The sequence below is a fragment of the Apis mellifera genome, linkage group LG9, assembly GCF_003254395.2.
Source record: "Apis mellifera strain DH4 linkage group LG9, Amel_HAv3.1, whole genome shotgun sequence".
NCBI lineage: Eukaryota > Metazoa > Arthropoda > Insecta > Hymenoptera > Apidae > Apis > Apis mellifera.
Window position 1 is genome coordinate 1,271,937 of NC_037646.1, and position 21,700 is coordinate 1,293,636.

General features: G+C 17.2%; 3 protein-coding genes across 5 annotated transcripts; 1 reads left to right on the forward strand and 2 right to left on the reverse strand.

The window, feature by feature from the left end:
- Window positions 1-234: 234 nt before the first annotated feature.
- Window positions 235-14,245, reverse strand: LOC552066 (FAD-dependent oxidoreductase domain-containing protein 1). Of its 2 annotated transcripts, none has more exons than XM_026442776.1 (7): window positions 14,078-14,244; window positions 5,643-5,939; window positions 5,016-5,492; window positions 2,610-2,755; window positions 2,425-2,511; window positions 2,129-2,282; window positions 235-603 (listed from the first exon to the last, which is right to left on the reverse strand). In XM_026442776.1, exons 1-7 carry the CDS (start codon window positions 14,159-14,161, stop codon window positions 349-351), a joined length of 1,500 nt encoding a protein of 499 aa, XP_026298561.1. In that variant the 5' UTR covers window positions 14,162-14,244; the 3' UTR covers window positions 235-348. The 2 variants fall into 2 exon arrangements, with proteins under 2 accessions (XP_026298561.1, XP_026298560.1); XM_026442775.1 differs by having other exon boundaries at window positions 299-618; window positions 14,078-14,245.
- Window positions 14,246-16,781: 2,536 nt separating this feature from the next.
- LOC552484 (uncharacterized) lies at window positions 16,782-19,366 on the reverse strand. Of its 2 annotated transcripts, XM_006557207.3 has the most exons (5): window positions 19,195-19,366; window positions 18,677-18,906; window positions 18,009-18,144; window positions 17,397-17,850; window positions 16,782-17,317 (listed from the first exon to the last, which is right to left on the reverse strand). In XM_006557207.3, exons 2-5 carry the CDS (start codon window positions 18,843-18,845, stop codon window positions 17,036-17,038), a joined length of 1,041 nt encoding a protein of 346 aa, XP_006557270.1. In that variant the 5' UTR covers window positions 18,846-18,906; window positions 19,195-19,366; the 3' UTR covers window positions 16,782-17,035. The 2 variants fall into 2 exon arrangements, with proteins under 2 accessions (XP_006557270.1, NP_001135908.1); NM_001142436.1 differs by lacking the exon at window positions 19,195-19,366 and having other exon boundaries at window positions 18,677-18,845.
- A 477-nt stretch (window positions 19,367-19,843) lies between these two features.
- LOC409586 (NADH dehydrogenase [ubiquinone] 1 beta subcomplex subunit 9) lies at window positions 19,844-21,035 on the forward strand. Its single transcript, XM_393089.7, has 2 exons — window positions 19,844-20,058; window positions 20,575-21,035. The coding sequence occupies exons 1-2, from the start codon at window positions 19,949-19,951 to the stop codon at window positions 20,900-20,902; spliced, it is 438 nt and encodes a 145-aa protein (XP_393089.1). The 5' UTR covers window positions 19,844-19,948; the 3' UTR covers window positions 20,903-21,035.
- Window positions 21,036-21,700: the final 665 nt, after the last annotated feature.

Here is a 21,700-nt window from a genome sequence, read left to right on the forward strand (position 1 = left end):
TAATTGATTTAGAATATTAAATGTTAGAATTATAAAATTTTATTAAAAAATAAAATTTTAGATTAATTAATATAAATCACAATATTTCAAAAAGATTAACTTTATCCTTGTATACAATATGTACATATTGTATTTTAACTAAATCTTAAATTTTGAATAAAAAATAATTTATATTTATTGTTATTTATATTATTAAGTTATATTACTATTATATATGCATATAATATAAGTATATAAATACTTATTAATATTTATTTTTATAAAATATGTATATATAAAATATATAAAATATTGTTTATATTTAGAATTATTATTATATAATTAATTTCCTAAAATTAGAAGCATATTTCAAAAAATATTTGCTTCATATGTGGGTGTACATTTAATAATTCTATCAAAGCTAAGATTTGATAAATCAATTGTTGTATATTCACCATCAATAATTAATTCTGAAACTGCTCTACCTACAGCAGGTGCTTGTTGAATTCCATGTCCACTAAATCCAGTCGCAAAAAGTAAATTTTGATAAAATGGATGTTTTCCAATTATTCCATTTTGATCAAATGTATTGTATTCATAGTATCCTGCCCAAGAAGATTTTAACTGCAACAATAAATACTAATATATATTTTTATACCTTGTATAAAAATAATATAAAATTAATAATTCTATATATAACAGATTCATATATTATTTCTATATAATCAAAATTTTATTAATAATAATTATATAAAAATATCAATTAAATTATCAATAATTTTAATTTTTGCGCTTCAACAGTGACTCTCGGTCACCACTTGAGTTAATGCCGTAACTCCAGCGGTGACTCTCCGGCACTATTTGGATTGATGCGGCAATTTGAACGGCGACAATATTTATTTATGTTTGATTTTTTTATTACTTTATAAATAGATTCCTAAAGTTTTTACGTATGAGATGTAGAATAATATATTGTTAAATGATTAGATTTTTTATTTCAAATTAGACCATGATCGCAGGTCGGACAACATCTTCGACGTTAGTCTGAGTTTGACAATTGTGACAATAGAAATATTAAAGTTTTTGAGTTTTATAAGCATGAAATGAATTAATGAAGTTAACGAGTTATGAGTTAATGAATTAGTTCAAATGAAGATGAGTTTGATTTTTCGTTATTAAATGACGAAATTATATTCATAAAGAAATTAATGATAGAGAAAATAATGATGAAAGTGAAGATGAAACAAAAGGTATAAGAAAAATAAGAACAATAGATAATGAATGTAAAAGTAATAGTTGAAATGAAAATATCGCAGAAGATACAGAAAATTCCAAATGGATAATATGCATAGAATCGGAAAATATATCGCGAAGAATATAATTTGTACCTGGCGAAAAATTTGCAGGACTGCAAGTATCTTCGAATATAAATGAACCATTAGATTTTTTTAAACTATTTCTTACTAATGAACTTATTAATGAAATGCGCAAAACAAATAATTATGCAATAAAAAAGTTAGAAGGAAAAGTATTATTGCTCTACTTAACTTTAATATTCAATAATTTTTTTTTTATATGTAAAGATAGAATATTAAAATATAAAAATTTGTGTGTGAAATCATAAATTAGCTATAAGAAATTTCATCGAATGCATCGAATATACTGAACGCATGGGTCTAGTTCAACTGAGTGAAACAGCTCTAGAGTGCAAATATACATATAATAATATATTCATATAATATAAAAATAAAATTTTTTATTAATATAGAAATATTATATATTTCCTTTGATATAAAATTTACAAATTATTAAATTATTATTGAGAATTTTGATAATATTAATTAATAAAATATTTAATACAATATCTGAATCATGTATATATTATTTCATTAAATTGTATATAAAGAAATTTAATTTTACATTAAAAATATGTAATAAGGATTTAAACAAATTCTTGATATTAATTTCTAATCAAATTTTCAAATTTTTTTTTTATAGAAATGAAAATTAAATTAGAAGCGTTTAATTCATTCAAATTAGAAGCGTATTTCTAATATATTTTACTTTTGACTATTATTTCCATAAAAAATATAATTTTTCTATATTATTTTATATTTTTTATAAATTTATAACTTAAATAAAAAAATACCTTTAATTTTTCAAAAACTGGAACTCTTTGTGCAAGTATAGGCCAGACTTTTTCATCAAAATAATCATAATCAACACTTAAATCTTCAATAGTAGGTTCTTCAGATTCCTCTGGAGATTTTCCACAAATAAAAGTACCTGCTAGACCTTCTCTTCTAAAATAAATATTAATACTTAATTAATAATAATAATAAAATATATTTGATTCTAAAATATTAAAATATTAAAATAATAACATTTATAAATTTATAATTTGTAAGAATAACTTTTTATTTTATAAATTTTATAAATATTTACCTGAAATATGTTCCAGAATAATCAATTGTTAATGGTGTATTTAAACCTGGTCCATCAGGACAATGAAAACAATAAACATATCTTTTCCTATGACAATAATTTTTATGTTAAGATTACATTAATAAGTAATAATATTAATATAAATTTAAATTTTATATTTATTTAAGATATTTAATAATGATAACCTTGGTTCAACAGGTAAACTTATTTGTAGTAATCCATTTCCTGTACCAAGTTTAGCCATTTTTGCAACTTTTCCACTAAAGGCACCAGCAGCCACAATAGCAATTGAAAATCTTATATTATGTATTTTACCTTCTTTAGTTTTTATCTAAAATATATAATAATAATAATAATATATATAATTACTAAAATTTATATTTAAATTATTTAAAAAAAATAATGATATTTAAAATAGATATTTAAATAATAATTTGTTAATTTTAGCAATAGCAAAAAATATATAAAATTTTGTTTATTTTCAAGACAATAATTTGATATTAATACTTTTTTTATAAATAGAAATGTAAAAAAGATATATAAATCAATTTTTTTTTTTTAAATAGATTTATATATAGTTCTAGAATATTATGTAAATATAAAAAAAATGAAGAAAAATAATTACTGAACAATGATATTTATATAAAATGATAAATTTTTTTATATTATTAAAGTATTCAAAATGTTTACTCTAAGATATTCTGTTTTTTGTAAGTTTTAAATGATCTCTATATATGTGATGTTAACAATTTTAAAAGATCTGCTATTAATTTGCCATTAAACAAATTATGATAAGGACTAGATATAATTTGCAAGTAAAAAAAAATTGCAAGTAAAAAAAAAATATTCTTGACGAATAATCATATAAAACTTTATAATTATCAATTATAATATTCTAATAGAAAATAAATAAATTACAATTGAGAATAACAAATAGTTTGACATCATATTGCCAATATTATGATAATTATGATAATTATAATGATTTAGAAGATTTGATCACAAGATAATTATAATGATTTAGAAGATTTGACTACAAGATAAATATGTCTTCTGATAAAAAGGCTATGATTGATCATTTAATATTACTCCAGAACGAATATTTAACAATTTCAAAAAAAATATGAATTCTAACATATATATTTGTATATTATTATTTTCTATAATCACATATAACCATTTTTAAGATTTTTTCCATATATTACAGCTACTCTTTAGCTAAATAATGATAATTTGCTTTAAAAAGAAGATTTTTGAATCTCTAGAATCAATTTCTATACATTTTTTTTCCGCAAATATATTAATTTTAAAATTTTAAAAACAATATTAATTTTACCATAAATTAAATTATTAAATAAAAAATTTTATATTATTTTTCTTTACTTTATATTGATTTTTTATTTTTTATACTCAATATTAAGATTATCATAAAATTTAAAATTTTTATAAACTTTTCTTATTACTTAATATAATAAATTAATTTTTTTTACATTACATTATTTTAATACAATGTAAATCTATTATTTTTATAAATAAATTTTGAAAAAAATCAAAGAAAATTATTAAATCTAATAGAATTGAAAATCATCATAATTCTGTGTATATTGATTATTTATATATTTGATTATCATAATAAAATTATTTTAAACTCAATAGTAATCTAATAATATTAAAAGAATTACATTAGACTTCATTTGATATATAGAAACAAAATTTTTTTCACAATAAATAAATAAATTTGCATTAGTTGAAATTTATCAATTCTTTTTTATCTTTTATTTTTTTTTCTTTTACTCTTTTCTTCTTCTTCCAATTTTTTTCATTAAAAAATTTATATTTAATTTTGATTGTTCAGCTTAATAATTTCAAAACTTTTATTTATCAAACATATCAACTTCTATTAAAATGAAAACTGAATATTTTTTTGTACGAGTATAAATTGTTAATCAATATATTAAAATGTTTTTAATTTTATCCTATTAAACATTTCTCAATGTATATATTTTCAGAAAAACTAATAACATCTATTTCCTTAATATAGTTCAATTTTTGTTTCATATATTTTTTCATATATAAATAATCTTTGAATTATTTAAAATTATCAAATTAAGTAGAAAATTTAATTAATTAAAATTTAATGAAGTTATTGAAAATGTTAATTATTTATAGCAAAACACTTTTGGAAAATCTATTCTAGAAATTAAAATAAATACAAAAATTGATATATAAAAATATTGATTGGAAAATTATTTATTAAGTTATAAGCAATTTAAATTCGCATTGGATAAATAGATGAGATGAGAACAGAAAACAACTATATAACAAAAATTTTCATTCTTTTTCTATTTTGCTTCATTTGACTGAAATTTCAATTTTAATCAAAATTTTTATATACAACTTTATAAATTTATATTTGTTTTGCCTTTAGAATCGACACTCTAAATATTCTATAAATATATTAATAATCTGTATATAATACAAGAATAATAATAAATATTAAAAATAAGAAAAATATATTAATATAATAAATTTAATATGTAAAAGTAATATTATTAATATAATATTCTAAGAAAATTAAATTTGAATCTTACAATTAATTTATCCAATCTTTCTTCATCTTTGTCATCTTTATAAGTAAATCCTTGTGCTTCTCCACAAATATAATTTGCTCCCAATAACAATGCTTTTTTTTTAAAAGCAGAAAGAAGAGCCCATGGATCAAACCATCCTTCTTTTTCTAATCCTAAACAACCTAATTCAATATTTTCTACATTTAACCAAGGAAATATATCTTTTAATTTAGCAGATGATAATAAGATATTTTTTGCTCCAAGAAAATTTTGTAATTTAGAATTTTTTATCAATGTTTGAGCTCCTTTTTCAGATGCTAATATTAAATATCCATGTGGATGAAAATATGTATTAATTTTAGGTTCTCCATCAATGCCTAAGTATTCATTAACATTGCGTATAAATTCTGCACCAAAAAGAGACATTTCAATATTTTCTTTCAAAGAAAATTGTTGACGTAAACCTCCAGCAGAAAGAATTGTTGATGCTGTAGTATACTAAAAATAAAATTTATATTTATTTCATTAAATAAGTTATATTATTTAAATTTTATTGATATTCTTTAAAGAAACAATTAATATTTATCCATTATATTTATTCAGATTATATTATAATAATAAAAAATTATATTTCTAAAAAAAACTTACCATAGGATCTTTTTCTACGACTATAACTTTAAAATCACTTGTATAAACTCGTTGTTTCAACCAATAAGCTATAGAACTGCCTATTACTCCACCTCCAATTATTACAACATCACAATTTTCTGGAAGTATTGGTGGTCGATCCATCCATTCTACTAATATATCATCAACATCTCTTACAACAAGAGAATCTTTTATCGATGTTAAATTATTTTTTAATTTTTTTATTACTGTATTATTATTCTGTGTTATTCTAGTATTAGAATCTTTTTCTTTTTGTGTAATTACAGAAGATGTATCCTAAAAAATTATATAAAAATTAATATAAATTTTAATTTTATTTTAATTTTAATATAAATAATAATATAATTTATATATTTCAAAAAAATTATAAATATTATATATAATTATAAAATAATATAAAGTATTATATTATTTTATTGAACTAAAAACACAATATTTTTTTAATACAATTTATATATTTATTTTTTTATTTGAGATACAAATACTTGTAATCCTAATTTTATAATATATTTTAATATATTTTATATAATATATTTTATATAATATATTAATATATATATAATAATATAATATAATATAATATAATAATATAATATATTAATATATATATAATAATATATTTTTATTATAATTATATTGAATTTTTATATAAATAAAATTATATGACAAATAAAATTATTTCAAGAAACAATTAAATTATAAATAATTTTTTTAATAAAAAAAATATATATATACATATATATATACATATTCATAGGATATTTTTATAAGACCTAAAAGCCAAAACAAACATAAAAATTGGTACATAAAAATGTTAGTTAAAATTTATTTAAATTATAAGCAATTGAAATTTGCAAAAGATAAGACAAAACAAAAATAAAGCTTTTATAGCTATTACATCTTGTTTATCAACTTTTTTGTTTGTATTTTGTTTGTATTTTAGAATCAAAATTTTATAAATATATGATTATAATATCATATCACCTAATATCATTGTATATATATAATATCATTGTATACATAATATAATATGTATATATAATACATATATATAATATATTGTATATATAATATCATCACAATATTGTTTCAATTTTAAATTTATAAATTTGAAAACTTTTTTTTTAATAATATTGAAGTCTTTGATTAATTATTTCATATTATGATAATATTCTATTATATTATACAAGTAGAAATATATAAAAAATGTATATCAAAAAAAAAATTCATCAATATATCTATTATACTTATACATTATATATAATTTTTTATTTTTTTTATTAAAATTAATTATTATAAGTTTTTTATATTTTCATTAATTATATACAGGTGATTACTAATATATCCAATCCTTGAATTTTTTTATAAATATACATAAAATGATTTATATCTCAATAACGAATATAATTAATAAAATAAAAGTAAAAAAAAATTATAATATTTATTTAAACATTATAATATTTATTTAATTAAAATAGAATTAATTACATAATATATAACACAATAAAAATTGTATTGAAAATTATTAGAAGATATAATTTTTTTATTTTCTTTTTCTAATATGTGTAATTTGTATTTAATGTGATTAATATTTTTACATATAATATTCGGCATTAGTTTGAATTTGACAGTCGTAGCAATAAAAATATTATTTTCGAAGTTTTTGAGTTTTATAAGCATGAAATGAATTAATGAAGTTAACGAGTTATGAGTTAATGAATTAGTTCAAGTGAAGATGAATTTGATTTTTTTTTATTGAATGAGGAAATTACTTCTCTTCATAAAAAAATTAACGATAGAGAAAACAATAATGAACATGGAAATGAAATAAAAGGTAATATAATAAGAAAGGTAATATAATAAGAAAGCGAAAAATAAGAATAATAGATAATGAATATGAAAACAATAGTTCAAGTGAAACTATTGCAGAAGATACAGAAAATTCCAAATGGATAATATGCACAGAATCGGAAAATATATCGCGAAGAATACAATTTGTACTCGGCGAAAAATCTGCAGGACCGTAAGTATTTTCGAATATAAATGAACCATTAGATTTTTTTTAAACTATTTCTTATTAATGAACTTATTAATGAAATAATGCGCAAAACAAATAATTATGCAATAAAAAAATTAGAAGGAAAAGTATTATCTATTTGCCCTAACAAACCGAGAATACATCTTGGTAATTGCTTCATAAAATATCGCACAAAACAACAATATAGATTTTAATATTCAATAATTTTTTTTCTTTATATGTAAAGATATATAAAATATTAAAATAAGTTTTATGCGTGAAATCATAAATTAGCTGTAAGAAATTTCACCGAATACACCGAACATACCGAACGTGCGGGTTCGAATCGTCTGGAGTTGCTGGTTCGATCGAGCGAAATAGGTCCGAAATGCAAAGCATTAAATATTAAAATTTTAAGTAATATATTCTTTCACAATATATTTTTTGTCGTTATTCTATGTTTTATTCTATATTTTATATTCTATATTTTTGAAAGTATTGTTATTGATGCATATGTATTCGAAATAACAATTCTTATACAATAATTCTTATACAATAATGCATTATTATTATTTTCTTTTTTTTTCTTAATTTAATATCAGAAAACTTTTTTGATTTCAATTCAAACTTTAATAAATAATGAAACTATAATAAAATAAAATAATTCAAGCAAAAAGATTTTTTAAATAATTATATGTCCGAAATAATCATTATATTAAGTTCTTCGAAAATTAGTTTAAAAAAAAAATTTTTTTCAATGTTATTTTAATATATATTGTTGCTTTATATTTTTAATAATCTTATTATTTACAATTTTATTATTTTTTATACAAAAGTATAGTAACTTTTTTCGATAAATAATTACATTTTTTATTTTTGTTTATCTAAATTGAGTATTTTGATTAATATATTATAGTTAAATAATAAGTGTTGAGACACTAAATAACACAGGATGATGTTGCAAGGATTGTTTTTAAAAGAAAAATTTGAAAGATTCTTGGAATATATTTGTTGGAATATATGATTGGAGTGTGAACATGATCTTGGAATTTGAGATGACATTTTTCAACCATGTCAATCTCGACAATCAGTATCATTCTTCTTAAAAAGAATTATTACATATTATTACACGTGGATTAATTTCTTGGCAACAGCAAATTCTATAAGTGATGTAGTCCTTCAATCTAATTCTAGAAATTTTAAATGTGAAGTAATTAGGAGATTGGTTTATAGTGTTATTGATAACTTGATATCGTTACGGAAGATTTGCGAGATGAAGGGATAGGATTTTAGAAACTACGAACATTTTAGAAGAACTTGAACATCAGAAGTATTTGAATCTTCGAACTTTCAAAATCAGAATTTGTTAAACTTCTGATATCTTAAAATCTTCTGAATTTTTTAACTTTATAATCTCGAATGAATAGAACTTTAGAAACTTTGAATTTTATATATTCCATTTTTCTGGATTGAAGATCATTTGATATTGTATTATTGATATTGTATTATCATATTGTATTATATAATTAAACTTGTTTAGATATTGACAATACATAAGAGAAAAAAATATACAATTCTATTTAAAAAAACGTTAATGACCTCGAAAATACCGGAGAAAAAAATAATATTATGATGGTAATGTTCATCCTTCGAAATTATTCTAATTCTGATTTATCCATATTTCATATCTTTAAATGTAATAAAAATATTCAGGTGTTGTGCTTTTCGTGATTCATCTTGAAAATATGTCATTTACTTACATATCTTAAAGTATTTTTAAAATCATTGCTATTATATAATATTGATGATGATGATGGTGATAATAATAATTAAAAGATATTACATATTCTTATTACATATTCATAAAAATTGCAGATAAAAAATATTTTATTTTTATTTGTAAAGAAAAAAACAATAATGGATAATTGTCATAGTTAAGAAAGATATCTTTGACCTCATAAAATCACAATAATCAATTATTTTATTGAAAAGAAAATAATAATAATAATCATAATCATTAAATAATTATCAAAAAATAATCTTATAATCTATAATCATTAGTCAATAATCTATAATTACATATAAAATTAAAAGAAAAAAGATAAAAGAGAGAGAAAGAAAAAAACAGAAAATCGAATACAAAGAAGTAATAGTAATTAAAATAATTTTAACTCAAAACTCACCGAAAAATCAGGAAAATTATTTCATACAATGACGAAATTTTCAATTTTGAGAATAATGTCACTCAAAATATTTTATACATTTATTTTACATTTGTTCAACAACTAAATTTAAGTATTAATATCCACTGATGAAAGAAGTTTTTCTTTTATATAATATGCTCGTCCTATTTTCAGTTTCTGTCGAAATATATATATCATAAAGAAATAAATGTAACGGAAACATATATTATTAAATATTAAATAAAATATTAAAAAAAAAATAATATTAAAAGCAAATTATATTTGCATATTAAATAAGCAATTCAATATCATCCATTTTTCAAAAAATATATACATTCTTATACATTCTTACAAATAATACATTCTTATTATAAATAAATCATAATTATCTTGTAAATATTATATATATTATCTTATATATATTATAATAATTATTAAATTTATCATAATTTTTTATTACAATTATGATTACTTCTTTTTATTATTAATTAATTATTGTTGATTTAATTTTTTTTGATCATAGCTAAATTATTACATTAAGAAAAAAATTAAGAAAAAATATTTTCGAAATTATTAATAAAACAGGAAAACTTGTCAAATCAATTCTAAGATTTCAAATAAAGAAAATGTATTAGATTGGTAGAACTCTTCATCCGGTAAAACATACATCATAAATAAATTTAAAAAATGCAATAAGTGATTGACCCAAGTTGTTAAAATATATTACTTAAAAAAATTATAAAACTAATGTATTTAACAACGAATAACGACAAATCTATTTCTGCATACGAATAAAGAATAATTTTAAAGATTGAAACAAGTACGAAAGTTGAAAAAAATAATCATGCAAAATCAATGCAAAAATAAAAAAATCTTTTAATTTTTTTATTGAAAATTGATTAAATTATGATTATTTATAAAAAATGATTAAAACTCACATTATAACATATATTATATATTTTTGTCACATGTCTCAAATAAAAAAGTATTGATGAATATATAAAATCATTATTATTAAAAAACATATGAAAAATTTATTTTTTTTAAATATTCTTAGTTTTCTGATAATTTACAATAATTTAAAAAAGTGAATTTAAATCATAATAATTTAGAAAATTAATTGAGTTTTACACGTTTTTCACATATAAATTTATAAAAACATTCAATTATTATATTTCTCTTAAAATAATTTTGAACTTTTATCTAAAATTTTTCATTAATTTTTCATTAAAATCATTATTTATAGAGTAATTAAAGTGATTCTAATTATGCATCTATGTTTCTCTATAATTTAATATCTATTTACAGCAAAAAAATATCCACTTATAAAAAAATATCGATGATTTTGAAAATTCTAGAAAAAAATGATTTTTCAAAAAAAAGATAACTTTTTTTATAATAATAAACTAGTTTTTTAATATCATATAAAATATTTTTAATATTATTACAAATGTAAGAAATATTAAAATAGCCTTATTAAAATAAACTATCTTATTTTAATAACAATAATACAACATTTATAATACCAATATTTAATAACAATATTTATAATAAAACTATTGATAATCTTCAATTACATCAAATTATTTACAAATAAAAATGATGATGATAATAATAATAATGACGATAATAATAATGATGACGATGATAATAATGATGACGATAATAATAATAACGATGATAATGATAATGATAATAATGATGATAATAATAATAATGATAATAATAATACATTGTTAATAATATAACATTAATATTACAAAAGTAAACAAATTTTTCATATTTTTTAACAATATTTAAACATAATATCTAGAAAATTAATTTTAATTAGTATTTTATTTATATTTTATTTTGCTTTTAATAATGTCAAATAAAAAAATATCTAGTAAAATATAGCAAATTATAATAATAGAATTCACCTACAGATCTCTAGTTTACTATAATTTAATGAATTTTAATACTAAATGAATTTAATGAATTTATTTAATACTATATATTAATGAATTTAAAATATATTATTAAGAATATTATTTAAAATATATTATTAAGAATATTATTTTAAATAAATAATTTTTTTTATGCATATTTATAACTAGCAATTAACAGGCAATCAATGTGATTATAACGAGTGAATTTATTAAAAATCTATTTTTATAGATTTGAACAAAATTTTTTTAACTTTTATTTGTATTTTGTTTCTATATAATTATAATTTATATAATTAGCTATGTCAATTAAACACATTTTTATATAAAAAATAATGTTAATTCATATCTATAAAAAAATTGAAAATATATATAATATAAAACACAAATTAACACAAATATATATATATATATATATCAGAAGAGAGAGAGAGAGAGAGAGAGAGAGAGAGAGAGAGAGAGAGAGAGAGAGAGAGAGAGAGAGAGAGAGAGAAACTTAATCACTTTATGAATGATATTATCGTTGTATTCCAATGTTCATTGTAATTCCAATTATCTAAATGCTTTATATTTCATAGATATAAATGAGTTTTTATGAATATTTTAAAAAGTAAAAATAACATAAATTGATATATATAATAGAAAAAGTTATTCAAAATTATGCAATTTAAATTCATTCAAATTCATAAGCAGGAAACAAAATCACAGATTCATTAGTAAAATGATTATTATTTAGAATTATAAATAATTATTAAAATTAATATTATTAATAAACAAACAAATACTCATAAAAAAACTACAAATAAGCTTTAAATAAATTTTATTAAATTATTAAAAAGAATAAATAAAAATAATATTTATTTTGTATAAAAATTTAGTGAAATCAATTTTTTGATAAATAAAATATATTGAACTTTCATATATATCAATCAATTTTAATTTATTTACTAAATAATAATAAAATTTTATTATCTTTTTATTATTTATATATAATAAATACATAAATATTTTTATATGGATTTTAATATGATTTTATTTACTATAATTTTTACACTTTATAAAAAGTTCAGTTACATATTTACACAGACTATCCATATGATTTGAATAATAATTTATAATTATAATTGTACTTCAGAAAATATAAATGAATGAATAAGACTTGTATATTTTTTGTAAAATATAGATATATCTTAAATAAAATCTCTTATTTGTCAATAAGATACCAATTTGAATGAATATCTTAAATGAAATGAGATATATATGTAAGTAATAAATAATTATTTATCTTAATATTCAAATGAATTTGATAATAAAATTATGATTTTTTTTTTAATTTTAAGCTTTTTAATTATAATATTTTAAAATTATTTTTATTCTATATATCTATTCTTAATAAATCCTTAATAAAAAATTTTCATTATCTATTTCTTTAAAAAATAAATCTATAACAGAGAATAAAAAAATATATAATATTGTTATTTATCAAACAAATTATGAAAACAATTTATAAAAAAATCAAATAATTCTTATAGTAACTAGATATATCAAATTTATATTTTTTGGAATAGAAACAATTTACATTAAAATTATATTTATTGTTATTAAATAATAAATGATTAATAATTTTTAGAACAAATATAAAAAAATAATATATATATATATAATGTTATATTTACATATAAAAAATATATATATTTTTAATATTTTCATTTGATAACAAACATTTTTTAATAAATTATAAATAATAAAATAAATATTATTTCTTATTTTATTATTATTGTAATAAAAATATTAACATTTTTGTAAATATAATAAATTTTAAATTTTATTAAATAATAGAATCTTATAATATAAAAATAAATTAATCAATATTTTAATTAATATTTAAATTATTCATGTTTTAAAATGAACAAATTAAAAATAATAATATAAATAATAAATAAAAATAAATAAATATAGTATATAGATTCATCACAATAAACATAGTATATAGATTAATAAAAGAAAAAAAAATGAATTGAACAAAATAAATAAATGACTTAAACAATTATTTATCAATATTAGATCTTAACCTCAATATTTAAATTATTCATGTTTTAAGATGAACAAATTAAAAATAATAATATAAATAATAAATAAAAATAAATAAATATAGTATATAGATTCATCACAATAAACATAGTATATAGATTAATAAAAGAAAAAAAAATGAATTGAACAAAATAAATAAATGACAAACAATTATTTATCAATATTAGATCTTAACCTCATTAATTTTTCTGTCATTACCTTAGTAATCAAATTTCTTCTTGATTGAAAAAATATATATTTTTGTAGAAAATTATAATCTTTTTTTAAAAGAAAGCGCAACATTTTTATAATTATTCAAACTCTGCACATACTGAATTGAAAATTTTCTGATGTTCGTTAAATAATTATATAATGTCATAACATCATATAAAATTTTGCAAAAATAATAATGTTATGATGAACATTTAAAAATTTGATAACTTTTTTCTGAAATATTGTGGTTGTATGAAAAAGATTAGATTAACATTAAATGTTTCTGTTTTTAAAACAGTTTTAAAACAATATCTTCCTTATTGAAACTCATTTTATCATGTACATATATATACATGCATATCAATTATTATTATTAAATATAGTTTGATTTAAGTAGTTATTTAAAGTATTATACATTATAACTGCATATTTTATTAAAATATAATTTTAATTATAAAGTGATAATATAAATATAAATTATAAATATAAATTATACAATATAAATTATGAATTTAATTCAGAGTAAATATGCTAATAAAGTAATAGAGTTAAATTATGATAAATAACAAAATTATTTATAAAATAATTATGTAATACATAAATTTTTAAACTAAAATTATTTTTTAATATTTTTTTTAAATGATATGATATATAATTAATAAGATTTAAGTATTTCTTGATATATTTCTTGAATATATATGTCATAATATAATAATTAAGAAAATTTTTTAAGCCTATGGAGATAAATTTGTGATTATAAAACAAAAAAATTATTAATAAAATAATTTAAAAATTATGCCTTATAATAATTTAAATATTCTATATAATTTATTATATTCATATATAAATCTATATAAAATAATTTATTATGTTATATAATTCCTATATAAAAAATTAATGATTACACATAAAAATTATATAAACAATTATATCAACATGTTGCAGAACATTTTTAATGAAGAAGGTCATATTAAATCATATGTATATGCAAATTTTAATTCATTTGTTATTATATTTAAGATTTTATATACGTAAGTAACTAGATTAGAACAATAATTCTTTATTTTTCATAAATTTTTTGAATTTCATTATTTTTATACTTTAAAGAAATTCAAAATAATATAATTCTCTTTTTTTAAGACAAATTTGTTCTGAAATGTTTTTATATTTGAGATATTGTATTTCTGATATATTATTATCATTATTATAATCATTTATATTTTGTATAATTATTTACACATTATGTAAATAAATTCTCTTTATATTATATAGATAATTTATTATCAAAAAATATAAGAATTTTTTAACAAATCACCTATCTTTGTCTTTATGTAATATATTATTCATAATGATAAAATAAATATTGATAATTATTCAAACTCGGCAAATATTGATAGTATGTATGACATAATCATAAAAATAAAATAATTTTAAAATAAAAAAAAAAAATACAACTTTTTAAATATATTTTTTAAAGTTGAATAAAATAATAATGGATAAAAATAACAAATGAAGATCTATTTTTTTTTATTTTTATTGTATATAAACAAAATACAACAATAATAATAATCTTGACACATATATAACAATTTCAAAAATGAAATTTTTAATACAATAGCAATATTTATTGAAATATAGAATAAATTATTTATAAAGAAAACAATTATTTTGACTATATCTCTCAGAATATATAAATAAAAAAAATTAAAAAAGTAAATAAAAAATTTAAAAACTATTATTCCATTATAGTAGTGGATATATATTTAAAATCTTTATTTTAAAATTTATACTAATTTTAAATATTAATTAAATGAACCAAAAATATATATTTTAATAAATTATATATATTTTATATATTTTATTATATAAAATAAAAAAATGAGTTTTTATATTTAATATGATTCAAAATAATGATGATAAAATTTATTTTTCTTTTAAAATAATTGAGATATTTATATATACTTATAATAAATATCCATTTGAACATATAATAATCATGAATTATTCTTGACAATTAAATTTATCAATATGTATAATATGCTAGTAGAATTAAAAATTTAATAATAAAATAATTTGAAATTTACAAATAGATATGTAAATTTACATATATTGCTGTTTTTGATATAATTCAAATAAATAATTTTAGATATATATTAAATTATCATATTATTATACATATTATCATTATTATTACATATGTTGAATTATATTAAATAATTATAATATAATATTAATAATATTAATAATAATATAATATTAAATAATTATAATTTTTCACACAAATAATATAAAATATTCATACAGAAATATATAATAAACACAAATAATTGTAATTAAATATATATAAAAAATTTTTCAAAAAATTAATATGTATAAAATCTATTAAATTAAAATTTTTTTTTCTATAAATCAATTTATTTTCTATAAATTGATTATCATATTATTTTTTAAAAAACAAAAAACAGATTGATAAATAGGTAACATGAGTTAAAAATAACTTATAAATTTTCATAACAATCATAAAAATATTACCATAAAATTATCATAATTATTTGAATATACTATATTAAATTTTCCTAATAGTAATATAAAGATTTCATGTAAATAATTAAATTAATAATAAATATATTTGTCTGATGATTTATTAAAATATTTTTATTAAGAAAAATAAATTGATTGGGTATAAATAAATATTTTAAAACAACAATAATTCTATTAAAATAACTATATTTATATAACAACAGCTTAAAATATAACGATATTATTTATATACATTCTTTTTTCAGTTTATTATAAAAAGATAAAACACAACATTAAATAGAAAAATCATTTTTATTTGAACTATTTCTTTAGCTTAATATTTTTTACTTTTTATAGTAGTTTTTTGTAATAAGATAAACAAATTTTATATTACAATAAATCACAATAATTCTTTCATCAGGTAGAAATCATTGTCATAAAAAATTAACCTTTGTTATTTTGTCCATCAATCATATTACATGGAATCAAAACTAATTTAGGAATCATTCCAGGTGGAGCTATAAATTGTTGAGTACTCTGAGGTGTATTACGTCCAGAATACCTTAATTCTGCTTCTGTTACAATTTTACAAATATTCATTTTAATATCTGCTTGAGCTTTTGGAGGGAGTCGTTTAACAGTTTGTGCCATACTATCAAAAAAAAGTTCTATACTACTTTTTCCTTCAGGAGCTAAATAAACTTGATCATAATTGTTCTGTGTATCCTATAATATGTATTTATGAAATTAAACAAAATAAGGAGTAACTTTAATTAAAAACAATGGTTTTGTAATTACATCTTACTTCTATTTTAGAAGAATTTTTTGTAGAATTATTTGCAGTTGGTGCAGTAACAAAAATTGATGTATCAACTGTTTTATTTTTAAAAGGTGAAGTTTTTAAAATACTGTAAGTTGCAGGCACATCCAATGATTCAATTTTCATTTTCTTTGGTCTTATTTTTCTATATTTTGATTGAATTTGTTGAGCATATGAATCAATATCATGTTGCATTGTATTTTCTACTTCCACATTTTTTACTACATTATCGCTATGATCATTTAATTCTATAGAATCACGATCTAAAATTGGATCTGCAGTTGTTTCTTCTAGAACTTCCAAATATTCACTATAATCTTCATCATTTCGATCTTCTAATTGTTCTAAAAGACCTTCAGAGCTTATACCACCTGCATTTATATCCTGAATGTAATCTTCAGTTAATTCTATACTTTGAGGTTGATAATCTGATTCATACCTAAATGAATATTTATATTAACATGAGTTAAATTAAATCAAATTACAATATAATATTAATAACTAATATATTAAACATTATATATATTACATAACTTTAACAAAATTATTATTATTATTAAATACTAAAGTTATTAAAATATTACATAATTTTCTTACGGAAACTTCAGAAAACTAAGATGATCTTCAAAAATCCATTTTTTCCTACGAACTCCTTTTTCTGTTTTGTTTTTATATTTAAGTATACGACAGTAAGTATCTCTTAAATTTTTCCATCTTAATCTCACCCATGTAGCTGAAAATATGATATTAATTATATTTATATATTATTTTTTAATATTAAATTTTTAAATTTATATACTATTGTAATAAATTTAAAATTTAAAATCTACTGTAAAATCTATTGTAATATAAAATCAAAAGATCTTAATTGTAAAAAATATAAAAATATATCTTAAATTTATAAATATATATTTCCTTATAAATTTTAAAATAAATCTCATAAAAATAAAACAATACTTTTGAATAATTATAATTATTCTTTAATAATTAATAAATATTAATTATTATTAAATAAATCTTTTTTCTTAATAATAAATATCGTATATAATTTTATATTTACGTTTTTATAAAGAAATATTTAAATTTTATTATATTATTTCAATTTTTATGACATTTATAAAATAAAATTACATAAAAATATTTTTATTGAAATAAATTTGAAAATAATATATAAAAATTAAATTAAACATTTTAGTGATAAAACGATAGCATACAATAACATTAAAATTATCCGAAAAAGGTCAAAGAAGAAAACGAATTCGTACGATCAAGACCAAGTTCATCCGAAATCCTTTTCCAAACCTTCTGTCGAAATTCTTGAAGCTTAATAGAAGAACCTTTTACTTCAGCACTATATAAAACTGGATGTTGTTTTATCGCTTCAATAATCTTCAATGAAATTTTATGCGAATCAGGCGGCATCGTCGGCACCATTTCGTCCGTTGAAAATCGTTCGAAGAAATAAATTATTGTCGTCAATATTGAAAACTCGATCCTATGTTTTTAATTTGATAACTAAATAAAATCTTTATATTATTCAAAAATTCAATATTTATAATATAAATGTTAAAAATTTAATTATGGAATTAAATTAATGGTTTCATTTACTTTTACTTTTAATTTTATTCATGAATTAAGTAAATAAATAGAAAAATAAAGAGATAAATAAATTTGTATTTTAGTATTGTAATTAAATTTTTAATAAAATTGAAGCAACCTATTTATTTGAGAATAAAATTAAAGATTGGATTTTTTGGTTAATTTAAATTTTAAAGATTTTTACTATTAAATATTGTTGTTTGAAATGAAAAACAAAATTTAAATTCATTGCACAATGATGTAATTAAAAGTTTTCTCAATTGTTGAGAATACTAAAGTTTATGTCGCGTTCTAAAAATCGGTCGTTAAGTATGCTGAAAAATAAAGAATGCGTAAATAAAATGACAATCGCCATTCTTTATGGTTAACTAGACTTCCGTCATACTGTTTAACCGGAAGCTTTCTGTTATATTTTTCTATCTTAAATTATATATTATTTCAATTTTATAATTATTTTAAATTATTTTTCTGCCTTTTGCTTTAACATATAATTTTATTTCAAATATATATATTTTTTATTATATAATGTATTATATAAAATAATGTATTATTAATGTTACTTTATATTTAATAAATTTTAAAAAATCATATATTATATTATTACATAAATTTAAAATAAATTATATTAAAAAAATAATCAAGAAATAAAAAAGAATTTGTACATAACGTATATTTTCATTATAATTTAAAAAGTTTTATATATATAATTATTTCATAAGAATTATTGTTATAACATTGTAATATAATAATAAATTATATAAAAATGTCATTAATTCAGAATAATTTTTAAATTTCATTTTCAATTTTTATGATTTTATATTCCTATCTATTTTAATTTCTTATAGTTTATGACTATGATACTGTTTATTCCAATACTGGTTAAGTAATCTTAAAACTCAAATAATATATAAAAATAAATTTTGACTTTTAAGGAGAAAATGGCTGAATTACCATCAGGATTAATAAGTCATACTAGAAAAGTTTGTAATCTTTACAAACGTGCTTTACGTACATTAGAAAGTTTTAATTACAAAAGACATGAATATAGGTAAAAATTTTTAAATTAAATGTAATAAAAAAAATTATTTTTTATATTTAATTAATCTTTAATAATATCAATCACATATCATAAAATATGTTTTTTTTTATAAGCATATTGTTACATGTAAATCTGTCTTGATTATTTGTTTTAAATAATTTTTATAAATGTTTCATCATTATTAAATTCTTATTTATATAAAATTTATATTGACATATTGATATAAAAGACAATAAATTATTATTATTATTACTTTAACTTTTAAGTGCTATTATGAATGAAATTTTACTTCAAAAACTCAAAATTTTTCATAAAATTTTTTTCAATAATAGCTTTCAAAGATTAATAAAAGAATAATAAGGGTTAATAAATTTATATTTTAAATTTCTTCAAATATTTAATTATTATTATATAATTCTAATTATTTAAGATTTAATATATAATTATTGAATATATAGAAAATCTTATGAATGTATTATAATTAAAAGTTATTATATATATAATATGGATTATTTTAATATTTAGATATGAAGCAATTTTATTAAGACAACGTTTTGAAAAAAATCGATATATACCAGATGCTCGTATTGCAAAAAAATTACTATTGGAAGGCGAAGAAGAATTATTTAAAAAATCTCATTGGGAACCATTGAAGTTTCCTGATAGTCCAGGCGGAATAGCTCATGGACGTTTTGTTGAACCACCCGATGCTGTGCTTGATTTTTGGGATCCAATTGAAAAAGCTCAATATCCAAAATATTTTGGTCAAAGAGAAAAACTTAAAATAGAATATGAAAAATTATATAAAAAATTATATTTAGATAATAAAGAAACTTCTAAATCTAATAAATAAATAAGTGATTCAAATTATATCTATAATAACATAATGTAGTTAAATTAAAGTACATTGATATTTAAATGTAATGTATATATAATAAATAACATACATGTAATATATATATATATAATAAAAATCTAGTTATTTTTATATTGCTCTTATTATTTTTTTATATTTATTATAAAATTATAGTGACTGATGAAAAATTAATAAACACATTACATATTTATTTATTATATATTTAATTTATACTTTTAATCTATTATATAAATTTGTGCAATTGAATTTATATATTCTAAATTTTTTTATTAAGTAATATATATTGATACATATGCATATATATACATTTTCATATTTTATATTTAATAAATATTATATTTATATAAATTGTAGTATATTTATATTTATATTATATTATAATATTTATATTTATATTTATTATAGAGTTATTAATTATATATATTATTTATTACGTTATTATATATTTATTATTATTGTATTATATATAATATATAAAATGTTTATTTAAAAATTTTACATGTGAATATATATTTTTAAAACAAATGTTAATATAAATAATTTAAGCATTTCTTCTTTTTTTTTTGTAGAATAAGAATCCGTAAATGTAAGTTTTAAATTAAATATAGAAACATTTTTATATACGTTTAATAAATCATAAATAAATAGGATGTATTTCTTTTTTAAAACTTTTGAAACTTTTTTACTTGATATTTTTTCCAAAATATCGTTTATGATATGAAATAGTGTTTTTGAGATATTTATATATTTAGATTTTTTAAATGAATATCATGC